General features: G+C 43.3%; 1 protein-coding gene and 1 pseudogene across 1 annotated transcript; both read right to left on the bottom strand.

Moving 5' to 3' along the window:
- Positions 1-574: 574 nt before the first annotated feature.
- On the bottom strand, positions 575-8978 carry rabep2 (rabaptin, RAB GTPase binding effector protein 2). Its single transcript, XM_029635301.2, has 12 exons — positions 8779-8978; positions 7915-8076; positions 7554-7636; positions 7086-7448; positions 5995-6090; positions 5790-5888; positions 5574-5693; positions 5395-5473; positions 5244-5255; positions 2162-2316; positions 1871-1987; positions 575-1620 (listed from the first exon to the last, which is right to left on the bottom strand). Exons 1-12 carry the CDS (start codon positions 8813-8815, stop codon positions 1516-1518), a joined length of 1428 nt encoding a protein of 475 aa, XP_029491161.1. The 5' UTR covers positions 8816-8978; the 3' UTR covers positions 575-1515.
- A 1886-nt stretch (positions 8979-10864) lies between these two features.
- On the bottom strand, positions 10865-11522 carry LOC115110853 (heat shock 70 kDa protein-like; annotated as a pseudogene).
- Between the last annotated feature and the right edge of the window lie 437 nt (positions 11523-11959).

Here is an 11959-nt window from a genome sequence, read left to right on the forward strand (position 1 = left end):
TGGAGATCAATCATGGTTTTACAGCTGCAGACTGGGCATGTTGAAAGCTTGGTTGGAGGGGGGTGGAATAGCCCTGTTAGCATGCCTCTGCACGCTTTGCCTCCAGACAGTGTGCATTCATACTCCTGATGCCCAATGAGCGCCAGAACGTTTGGCAGGTGGCTAGGTCCTCTATACTGGATGGATTGATCTTGCACCTCTTCAGAGTGGTTTTAATTCGGTCCTACATCCGCTTCTTCTGGCCAACAGCACAGCGTTGGCCTTCGTGTGACCGTTGAGCACTTTCGTTTGGCAGTCGGCCCTCTAGGACGCGGATGACATGAACAAGCCATCTTAGTTGGTGATTGTTTAAGGTGGACTGCATGCTACCACTGCCAGCCCGTTTCAGTACCTCGGTGTGGGGTATTCTGTCCTGCCAGGTAACAACGAGAATCTTCTGGAGGCACTTTATGTGGAAGGACTCCAGGGTTTTCATGTGCTAAGGGATCCATGCTTCCCGGCTGTTTAACAGGGTGAACACACACACACCGCTCTCTCCGCAAACAATTACACAAGAACATGATCCTGCAAAGAGTAGTCTTTCAATGTATATTTATATATTACGGCAATTAGTATCAACAAGAGAGAATGCCAAATTCATTCATATCATTATTTTTTACAGGTTTCTTATCTCTTACTCTTCATTTAAAAACATGGTCAAGTCTAAAAAAGGTAAAGATGGTAAGTGTGTCAGAGTGGTTTGGAACAGGGTTGTTAGTGTTACTCGCTGGTATCAACAAGAGCAGTGCCATTAGATCAATGGTCGGAAGTCCTGAGAGGTGTGTGTGTGTGTGTGTGTGCGCGCATGCATGTGTATTTAAGTATCATAATACAGTATAACTTACAGTAGTAGATACTGGCCTTTTCTCAACATATTGCCTTTTAGTGACGTCCACTAAAGCAGTAATGGACCGTTTCTCGTCACATCTGACTAGCGGGAATGTCGAGTCAGGAACTTCAATACAAATATTCAAGTTATCTCAATGAGTCCAGTTTTAAAAAAGGGGGTTAAGTTTGGTCATAGAATGAGTGTTTGGTCATTGAACATGAGAAAATACATTTGAAAAACTCTCAAATATGGAAAGATGGAGGGCGCTTAAGCAACATGAGTCGAGGTGCAACCAAAAAAAATAATCAGAACATCATTGAACAGCTCCAAAGTACAAATATTCCAAGTCACATTACAAGCGGAGGTGGCGATTCCCAATGTTGGAGAGAACTGGCCTGAGCAAGGCCAGCACAGATCTGATTCTCATTAGGAGTTGTCTGAAATGCAAGCTGATTTGTATATCAGTGATTATGCACAGCTCCTTGCTCAGCCCACTCCTCTTCAACGTGGGCATAGTCATGATAGTGGTCAAATCTTTCTCTGTGGTTACTGTTGCACTTCATGTCCAGCCGCGTTCTTATTGGTCACCCTTGGAATATTTCTTGTTTCTCCCGTCGCTTTGGCTCTGTTGTGTTGCTCTGATAGACTCACGTGGCACCAGTGGGCGGGGCACCCTCTTCAGGAAGCCCCTCCTCCAAGATGTCCCTGACCTGGTCCAGAGTTTCAGCCTGACGGATCAACTCCAGCTTCACCTAGAAGAAAGGGATGAAGGGAGAGAGAGAAGGGGGGGATAGAGGGGGAGAGAGAGCGAGAGGGGGTGGAGTAAGAGAAGAGAAAGCGAGAGAGAGAGACCATGAGGAAGGCTCATGGTCATTTGACTATGGACGGAAAATGGAATCCAGCTGGACTGGTCCTAGATCAATGCTGTAAACTAACATAAACCAACTCAATGTGAATACACCATGAGTGGGCTGGTCCTGAATCAGGACCAATCTACTGTACCTGCAGTGACTGCGAAAGCTGGACAAAGTCCCTCTGCACCGTCTGGCTGGTGTCCACCTGAGAACGCATACTGATGATCTGGCTACGCAGCTCCAAACACTGTTGCTGGAGGGACGCCTGGGAGGGAGATAGATAGAAAGGGAGTGAGAATGGTCAGGGTAAGGAGAGAGAGAGATAAAGCTACAGTAACATGTTAAGTGTTCCCAAAGTAGGAAAGATAAGTACACAAAAGGTATAACACGGACAGAGACGCACGCACACACCTCTATCCCTGGTCCCCCTGTACAGTACCTTGTCATGGGTTAGAGTCTTGCTGTCTCCCTGTAGGTGTGAGAGCGCCACCCTGAGGCCTTGTAGCTCGGTGCGACAGGTCTGTAGCTCCAACTGCAGCTTCTCTTTCTGACACTGGACCCGCTCCATCTCGGTCTTCAGACTGGACAGCTGCACTGCAGAGGGCAAAGGTCAACAGGACTATTTTTACTGAACGTTTATTTATCAAGGAAGTCAATGGGCTTGTTGGAGCGGATACGTTTTGTCAAGTCACCGCCTTTCAAAAATGCATTATGTGGATAACCATGTGATCTAAGGTCATGCGGTTTTTGATATAGTCTCCTTCAATTTCTGCAGTTGCTTTTCACCGATGGCACCATACAGCCTTTGCCTGGCAACTGGTTGACACTATTTGTCACTGATTTCAACCAATCAGTGTTTTTGTTTGACCCACGCGGACTCGACCAAAGACGTGACTGAAACAGGAACCAGCTTTGCCGCGACTCTAAAGCTACAGGGGATACAAATGAAAGTGATTTGAGAACTCTAACAAATGCATTATACAATAGCTTCAGAAAGTATTTAATATCTCTTGATTTATTCCACATTTTGTTGTGTTACAGCCTGAATTCAAAATGGATTTTCTCACCCATTTACATACAATAACCCATAATGAAAAAGTGAACTTTTTAATTTAGGAAATGTATAGATAATTAAATACAGAAATATCTAATGTACATAAGTATTCACACCCGAGTCAATGCATGTTAGAAACAACGTTGGCAGCGATAACAGCAGTGAGTCTTTCTGGGTAAGTCTCTAAGCCACGTGTCAAACTCATTCCGGGAGGGGGGGGCTAGTGTTTTCGCTCCTCCCTTGTACTTGATTGATGAATTAAGGTCACTAATTAGTAAGGAACTCCCCTCATCTGGTTGTCTAGGTCTTAATTGAAAGGATAAAAACAAACAAGCATACATTAAGCCCTCCATGGAATGAGTTTTGACACTACTGCTCAAAGCGCTTTGCACAGCTGGTTTGTACAATATTTGCCCATTATGTCAAATTGTTTGTTGATCATCGCTAGGCAACCATTTTCAAGTCTTGCCAGAGATTTTCAAGCAGATTTAAGTCATAACTAACTCAGCCATTCAGGAACATTCACTGTCTTCTTGGTAAGCAACTCCAGTGTAGATTTGGCCTCGTGTTTTAGGTTATTGTCCTGCTGAAAGATGAATTCACTGCACGTGTCTGGAGGAAACCAAACTGAACCAGGTTTTTCTCTAGGATTTTGCCTGTGCTTAGCTCCATTCCATGGATTTTTTGGCCATGCCAAGAGATGAGTTCAGATTGGTCTGCCATTGTAGCATGCTTCTGTATATAACATAAGCTGCTCAGTAATGTTTGGATAATCCTTTCTAGAGCAGATTTTTTTTGAAAGATATCAGAAAGAACTGAAAAAGTGTTGCATTGCGGTCCTGAAGTTAATAGCGCTATCGACTAAGATCAGTGGGGAAAAGTTGTGATGGACTACTTTCTGGAGGACGATCGTGCGATGCCGACTCGGAATATGATCTGAGGTTGAGAAAATCCCTGATTTAGCTCAAAACATTTTCATTGAACCAGACATTGTCGTCTTCACGATGAGGAAGAAACGGCAATCAACAGTGTTTTTCTCACGTTGACCGAGCTTTGAAATCAGTGGAATGCCCGGTTGAAGCAGAGAGATGATTGCCAAATGCGGAGAGTCAAAAAGGCTATTGTATAAAACACCTGTCTCTGGATTACATCTTCAAACTAAGGGCAACCATGGCATTCATGACAGAGGGAGAAGCGTTCATCCCATGTACATGGGTAAGAGTCTAGCTACATGTTCAGATATTACAAGTCTCTAATTTCGTCAGAAAATGGTTTTCATTGCAAGTTAAAGTGTACTGTTCGCTAGATAGATGGCTGGCTGGCTAGCTAATGTTACATGTATGATCTGTGTAGTAACAATATTTGTATCTCAGAAAGCCATTTGCATTGTTAGTTATAGCCCAATGTCATTGAACCTAGTTGGTTATCTTTAGCTACTTGCAGAATCATGCATGGTAGTAGGAGTTGGGATCATCGTGTATTGTTTACCTAGCTAGCTACATGTCTAAACAAAAGACTATCCTATGCAAGTAACAATTTCACTGTACCGTTTACAACTTCTGTATCCTGTGCATGTGACAAATAAACAGATTTTATTTGATATAGTGTGCGTTTACCAGAGACGGTAATGTGAAGAACAACATGACCTGCACCAAAGTCAGATTAGGATATAGACCAAAGACTAGATAAAGTGTATTTTTACTACTATTTTTGCTACTACTTTCACCCCTTTTAATCTAGAAATCTTGGGTCGTTTACTACACTGCCATATTCACTTGCTTTAGCACATGGCCTCACATGTGAATCCTTAAAGAGATGGGTGGGGCTAAGGCTTAAGGGGGTGTGAACGATGCTGAATGGGTGTGGACAAAGAAGAGCTCTCCAGGTGTACCGAAACATTCACCGGCCATTTTCTCAAAACGTGGGGTTACTTTCCCATTGTTCCTGAACTGCAGTGTGAGATATACCATGTTCTTGCTCTGAGTCTCTACTTTTATCCAACGTAAAAAAATATATATTTTAAAACACAATTTATAATGTTACTACATAGGACCGAATCCAGGTGGTACATTTAATCTTTACATTTATTTATTAATTTGTACAAATTTCAAAATACCTAATTCCACTTTGACATTACAGGGTATTGTGCGTAGGCCAGTGAAAATAAATCTAAATTTTATACATTTTAAATTTAGGCTGTAACACAACAATATGTGGAAAAAGTAAAGGGGTGTGAATACTTTCTGAAGGCACTTTAGACTTTCGTCTAAAGTTGGCTTCATTAGCCTAACTACTCGAACACACCCCATGAGTTTACTACGGTCAACACCTGTTATCAACTGCCTGTGTGTAATGCATTACGGATTCATTTCTATGGCCTTCTTTACCACACAATTTTCTAATTCTCTCGCTCGCTCTCGCGCACACACACACACACACACACACACACACACCAATGTCCACTCACCTTGTAAAACTTCTGTTGCGGCAGTACCAGGGAAGAGAGAAAGAGAGAATGGTTAAAAACCAACATATAACTGGCAGTTTCTATTACACTTATCAACACAAAGAAAGAAACAAAGACAAAGAAATTGCGAAGGAAAGGCAGATGAACAGACCGCTCTCCTCCACGCGGGTCTCCAGTTGTTCCTTTAGGTTGACGATCTCAATAAGCAGCCTCTCTTCACTGTGTGCCCCCTACAGGTGGGAGTACAGTAGTGCATACAGTAATAGTATGTTTTCTATGTATTTCAATGATTCTTGACTGTATGAATACACACACACACACAAACTGCACCTGTAGTGTAGGACCAAGGGGTGTGTTGGCGTCCCCTGCCCCATCAGTCTCCTCGATCTCCTCCCCTTTTAGCCTGGACAGCTCGCTACACACCCTCCTCTGAGAGAGAGACAGCTCCGCCTGAGAACACAACACACACACACAAAACACCTCAAACACACACTACATGGACCTCATCCCCCTCCTCCCTGGTTGGACTAGGTGCCTGTCACTCACCAGCCTGCTATGGACAGCATTCTGTGATTGGTTGAACGATTTCTGTAGCTCCTGTAGGAGGGCCTCTGAGGTCTGAACCTGAGTCTGGAGAACTGAGACCTAACACACACACACACACACATATAGTAACATTCACATTCAATTCCGTGGATAACTGACGCTTCTCAATATACAATATATGCCATGTGTGCAAATGTGGGAGTACGTGTTTGTGTGTCTCGGTAGTCTGTGTGTCCAGCTCGCTCTCCAGCTCTGTCCTCTCGTCCCTCAGTCGACTCAGCTCTCCCTTCAGCTCCTCAACCTGCACATCAGACCACACCACATCAGACGTCATGAGTCCACTCCTAACCTGTAAAGTTTGGCTCACCTGTTTGATAGACAACGTTGGTATTTGACTGTTTTTACACTTAACAAAAATAAATGGAACATGCAACCATTTCAAACACTTTACTGAGTTATAGCAAAATAACATTACAAAATCAATCAATTTAAATAAATGCATTAGGCCCTAACCTATGGATTTTACATGACTGGGAATACAGATATGCATCTGTCGGTCACAGAGATAACCTAACCCTTGCCAAACTGCATTCAGGCAAAGACCTTGGTGAGGAGCTTCCCGAAGACGGTTTCAGACAGTTTGTGCTGAATTTCTTAGTTTGTGCAAACCTACAGTTTCATCAGCTGTCTGGGTGGCTTGTCTCAGACAACCCCGCAGGTGAAGTCAGATGTGGAGGGCCTGGTGTGGTTACACGTGGTCTGCGGTTGTGGGGCCGGTTGGACGTACTGCCAAATTCTCTAAAACGACGTTGGAGGCGGCTTATGGTAGAGAAATTAACATTAAATTATCTGGCAACACCTCTGCTGGAAATTTTTGCCGTCAGTATGCCAATTGCACGCTCCCTCAAAACTTGAGACATCTGTGACATTGTGTTGTGTGACAACTGCACATTTTAGAGTGGCCTTATATTGTCCCCAGCACCTGTGTAATGATCATGCTGTTTAATCAGCTTCTTAATATGCCACACCTGTCAGGTGTATGGATTATCTTGGCAAAGGATAAATGCTCACTAACAGGGATGTAAACAAATGTGTGCACAACATTCGAGAGAAATAAGCTTTTTGTGTGTATGGAACATTTCTGGGATCTTTTATTTCCGTTCATGAAACATGGGACTAACACTTAAAATGTTGCGTTTATATTTTTGTTCAGTAGAAGTCCTAGTTGGAGTGTGTTTCTATGGCTAGTGCTCACTTGTTTGCTTAGTGAATTGATGTCAGAGTGTGTGTGTTCACCTGTGTGTTAAGCGAATCCCATTCGGTGTGTGTGACCAGGCGGTGGCCGGGCGGGGGCAGGTAGATGGCCTCAGGCACCAGGGTTCCCGTGGAGACCAGGGAGGCAGTGTCTTCCTGGGGGGGTGGGCGGCGTGGCAGTGAGGGCGTGTCCAAGGAGAAGGAGGAGAAAGAAGCGAAGTCACAGTTCTGGGAGAAATAGCCCTCTAATCCCGCCCCTTCACCCTCCCCTGGTCCCTCAGCCTCCGCTGGTTGGCTATCCCATCCGTCCGTTCCTGGTTCTCTGAGGGTATTGGTGGGAGAGTCTGTCGACTGGCTCTCGGACTGCATAGCTCCTGCCTCCAACCTGTCCTTCTTTACACTGCCCTGAGAGAGAGAGAGAGAGAGAGAGAGAGTCAGAGAGAAAGAGAGAGAGAGAGAGTCAGAGACAAGGAAATAGGTTTAGTAACATTGAGGTGAACACACACACACCTGAGACTGCACACTGGCTCTCCTCCACTGGGCACGCTCAGACTGCAGAGTAGATATTCTAGCCTCATACTGAGAAGCCGTCTCTGAGGATAGAAGAGAGAGAAATGAGATGATGACAGACAATAACAGGCCATCTAGGTGGGTCCTACACATTATCTGCGTCCCAAATGAAACCCTATTCCCTATCTAGTGCAATACTTTTGACCACAGCCGCCATTGGGAATGCATGATGAATAGAAGGTATGGAGCGACCTTTCTCACAAGAGAGAGGGGGCCCGCCCCATCTATACAATGGTATGTAGAAAAGGTATCTTCCACCTCAGACTGCATCTCCTGGTCACACTTAATATCTCTCTCTGACCTCTGAGGGCCTCCTGAAGAGACTGCATCTCCTGGTCACACTGTTTCTGCAGCTCTCCCAGCTCCTCCTGTTTGCTCAGTTCGCAGATCGTCGCCACGCCCTGCCAGTGCTCCAGCTGCGCTCGGCAACCTGCTAGTTGGGCCTGCAAGCTTTCCATTGCATCTGACAAGCAGAAGAATTGAGAGATAACATAAGATATCTGTTTATGGTGAATATCGGACAATACAAGGTTGTGAATAGAGTTCAACACTGACTTCAATGTATCTTATGAGCGGGATAAAGCATGATCATGCAAACAATTGCACTTAGTCCTACTACACAGGCTATTCCTTCCGATGTCAATAACATTACAACACATCACATGCAAAGCAATTCATGAATGTAATAAAACACCTGTTGACAATCGAACTGACAGATAACATTGTTTTGTCTGTGTATCAGTGGAGACACGGCAATCCTTGGCACACACCTGCCATAGCTTCTAATTAGGTTGACTGACGTCTCCACAAAATCATAATTATTATGGCTAAACCCCCGCCCATTTCTACAATTTCTGTTCTTAAAAATAAGATTTTCAACCTAACTACACTGCTAAACTTATGCCTAACTAACCTTAAATTAAGACCAAAAAATATATTTTCGTTTTGACTTTGTGGCAGTAACAGAAAGGTCAAACGAGTTCACTTAGAGTGACAGCTCTAGTAATAGCAACATTTTGTACATTTTCAGTGATCTGTAGCTACATTCCTGAAATGCACACGCATTTGTGAGATGTGGTTATCACGAAGGGTTAGTTAGCTAGCAATCAAGCTAGCCTAGCTAAAACACTTGTTGATGGCTAAGTTAGCTAAGTGACATTCTTACCAGTGTCGTCATTCTGAGATTTCTCCGACGGTTCCATTATCAACCCTTTGTGTCGGATCTGTTCTGTAATGGCACCAAATGTCTTAGTCGTGAAAATAATCTACTGTATGTGTGTTTAGGGTCGGGTTGGTGTGAGAGCTCAAAACAGGACTTGTTCACTACTGGTCAACTTCAGGAAATAACTTTCCCCGGTTTAAGCCTACGGATATTACGTAAACATCCTTCCTAATGCGGACGACTGCATAGAATTTTCCCTTATTCTTCCCAGTTCCAACTACCGTATTGTCATGGGATGAGCGAATGATAATATGTGAAAAGACATACAGTACTACACCAGTCAAAAGTTTGGACACACCTACTCATTCAAGGGGTTTTCTTTATTTTTACTATTTGCTACATTGTTGAATAATAGGGAAGACATCAACACTATGAAATAACACATATAGAATCATGTAGTAACCAAAAAAATGTTAAACAAATAAAGGTTCAATAAAAAAAAAAAAAAACAATTATTCAAAGTAGCCACCCTTTGCCTTGATGACAGCTTTGCAACCTCTTGGCATTCTCTCAATCAGGTTAACCTGGAATGCTTTTCCAACAGTACTGAAGAAGTTTCCACGTATGCTGAGCACTTGTTGGTTGCTTTTCCTTCACTCTGCAGTCCAACTCATCCCAAACCATCTCAATTGAGTCTGATGCAGCTCATCTGATGCAGCGCTCCATCACTCTCCTTCTTGGTTAAATATCCCTTACACAGCCTGGAGGTGTGTTGGGTCATTGTGCTGTTGAAAATAAAATTATAGTCCCACTAAGAGCAAACCAGATGGGATGGCGCATTGCTGCAGAATGTTGTGTTAGCCATGTTGGTTAAGTGTGCCTAGAATTCAAAATAAATCACCTCCTCCATAGTTCACGGTGGAAACCACACTGCAGAGATCATCTGTTCACCTACTCTGCATCTCACAAAGACACAACAGTTGGAACCAAAAATCTCACATTTGGACTCATCAGACCAAAGGACAGATTTCCACCGGTCTAATGTCCATTGCTCATGTTTCTTGGCACAAGCAAGTCTCTTCCTATTATTGGTGTCCTTTAGTAGTGATTTCTTTGCAGCAATTCGACCATGAAGTCCTGATTCACGCAGTCTCCTCTGAACAGTTGACGTTGAGATGTGTCTGTTACTTGAACTCTATGAAGCATTTATTTGTGCTGCAATTTCTGAGGCTGGTAACTCTAATGAACTTATCCTCTGCAGCAGAGGTAACTCTGGGTCTTCCTTTCATGTGGCGGTCCTCATGAGAGCCAGTTTCATCATAGTGCTTGATGGATCTTGCAACTGCACTTGAAGAAACTTTCAAAGTTCTTGACATTTTCCGGATTGACTGACCTTCATGTCTTAAAGTAATGATGGACTGTAATTTCTCTTTGATTATTTGAGCTGTTCTTGCCATAATATGGACTTGGTATTTTACCAAATAGGGCTATCTTCTGTATACCACCCCTAAATTCCACAAATGAACTTTTAACAAGGCACACCTGTTAATTGAAATGCATTCCAGGTGACTACCTCAGGAAGCTGGTTGAGAGAACGCCAAGAGTGTGGAAAGCTGTCATCAGGCAAAGGGTGGCTACTTTGAAGAATCTCAAATATAAAATATATTTTGATTTATTTAACACTTTGTTACTACATGATTTCATATGTGTTATTTCATAGTTTTGATGTCTTCACTTTTGTTTACAATATTTCATGGTATTGTGTCCCTCAAAAAAATGCATGTGAATACTGAATCTGCTATGATGAGAAGCCAACAGCCAACATACCAATAAACTTATTTCAATACATTTTATGTTCAATGTCCAGCAATGCAATACGGTTAGAAATGACATATTAACATCAACAGTGTGCTTTCCACTGTCTCTTTACAGTACAACCAATACATATAAACACTTCCTGAATATCTCTGAGCCATAAAAGGGCATTACAATGTCAAACAGTAGAAATGAGTATTTTCAGAATAGCAAAACATATTCAGTGATACTGTACTAATGCATTTTGAAAAGTCCATTATACAAGTCCCTCACTTCAGTCAATCTCTTCAATGGTTGGGCCTTGGGAGCTGGCACCAGAGCTGGACCGTGCCTGATTTCCACAGCTACCTATAGGCATCCCTCATTGCTGGTATAGCTTGGTAATGATAGGCTGGCACACTTTCTTCAGCTCCTTCAGCTGAAGCTCGTACTCCTCTTTGTCGTCCTCCAACCAGAAAATGGCCTGGTTGCATCCTGTCCACCACTTTCTTCTTGTCCTCCTCCCTGATATTGCCTTTCACGTTGTTGTCCTCAACGCTGCTCTTCCTATTGAAGGTGTCCGACTCCAGGGAGGTTCTTGGCTGCTATTTTCTCCCTCTGTGCATCGTCCTCAGCTTTGTATTTGTCGGCATCATGCAACATCCTCTCAATGTCCTCTTTGCTGAGCCGGCCCCTTGTCGTTGGTGATGGTGATCTTGTTCTCTTTGCCATTGCTCTTGTCTACCGCTGATACGTTCAGAATGCCATTGGCGCCGATGTCAAAGGTCATGCGCCTCAAGCTGAGGGATTCCTCGTGGGGCAGGGGGGATTCCAGAGAGCTCAAACCAAATATTCGAACAAACTATAATGTTATAGCTAACGCTTTGTCTACACAATCAAAATGGCGTACTTTTTGATTTCTATGAAGCCTGTAGCCCAATTGTTACAGCCATTTATGAAAATAATGAAAGTTACTTACAGTTTGTGAATGTAGAAGTCTCGTTGAAAGGTATAGGGCAGTAGCTTAAGGTCGCTCTTCTCTTTACTTACTTTCTTCTCTCTTTAGTGTTCTCTTTGAGTCGATGTTTGTAACTGAATTAATTTATACCATCCCTTTTGATATCTCAACATTTCTCAACTCTCTGACTACACTGTAGAGCTCTGCTACCCGGCCCGAGCCTGTACAGCGCAGTACAGTCATATCTGACTAAAACCATAACACGGGTGTCAGAAGTGCTTTAAAATCATCAAATAAAAAACGGGAGAGAATATTTCACAGAAAAGAATCATGTTCCTTGAGTTTTGTCGGGGAGTTTAGAGTGACGAAAAGTTGCTCAGCTAACTACTCTCTCGTCTTATTATTGAACAGAGCAGCCCAAGCGGAGCTGAC

Source organism: Oncorhynchus nerka, linkage group LG26 (assembly GCF_034236695.1).
Source record: "Oncorhynchus nerka isolate Pitt River linkage group LG26, Oner_Uvic_2.0, whole genome shotgun sequence".
Taxonomy (NCBI): domain Eukaryota; kingdom Metazoa; phylum Chordata; class Actinopteri; order Salmoniformes; family Salmonidae; genus Oncorhynchus; species Oncorhynchus nerka.

What these genes read in the sequence shown, in the direction of transcription:
- rabep2 (XM_029635301.2), bottom strand. Translation starts at nt 8,815, where the DNA reads ATGGAACCGTCGGAGAAATCTCAGAATGACGACACTG. An exon ending in CTACCGAGACACACAAACAC is followed by an intron (nt 5,889 to 5,994) that starts GTACTCCCACAT and finishes TGTGTGTGTTAG; the next exon opens with GTCTCAGTTCTCCAGACTCA. An exon ending in CCCTTGGTCCTACACTACAG is followed by an intron (nt 5,474 to 5,573) that starts GTGCAGTTTGTG and finishes TCCCACCTGTAG; the next exon opens with GGGGCACACAGTGAAGAGAG.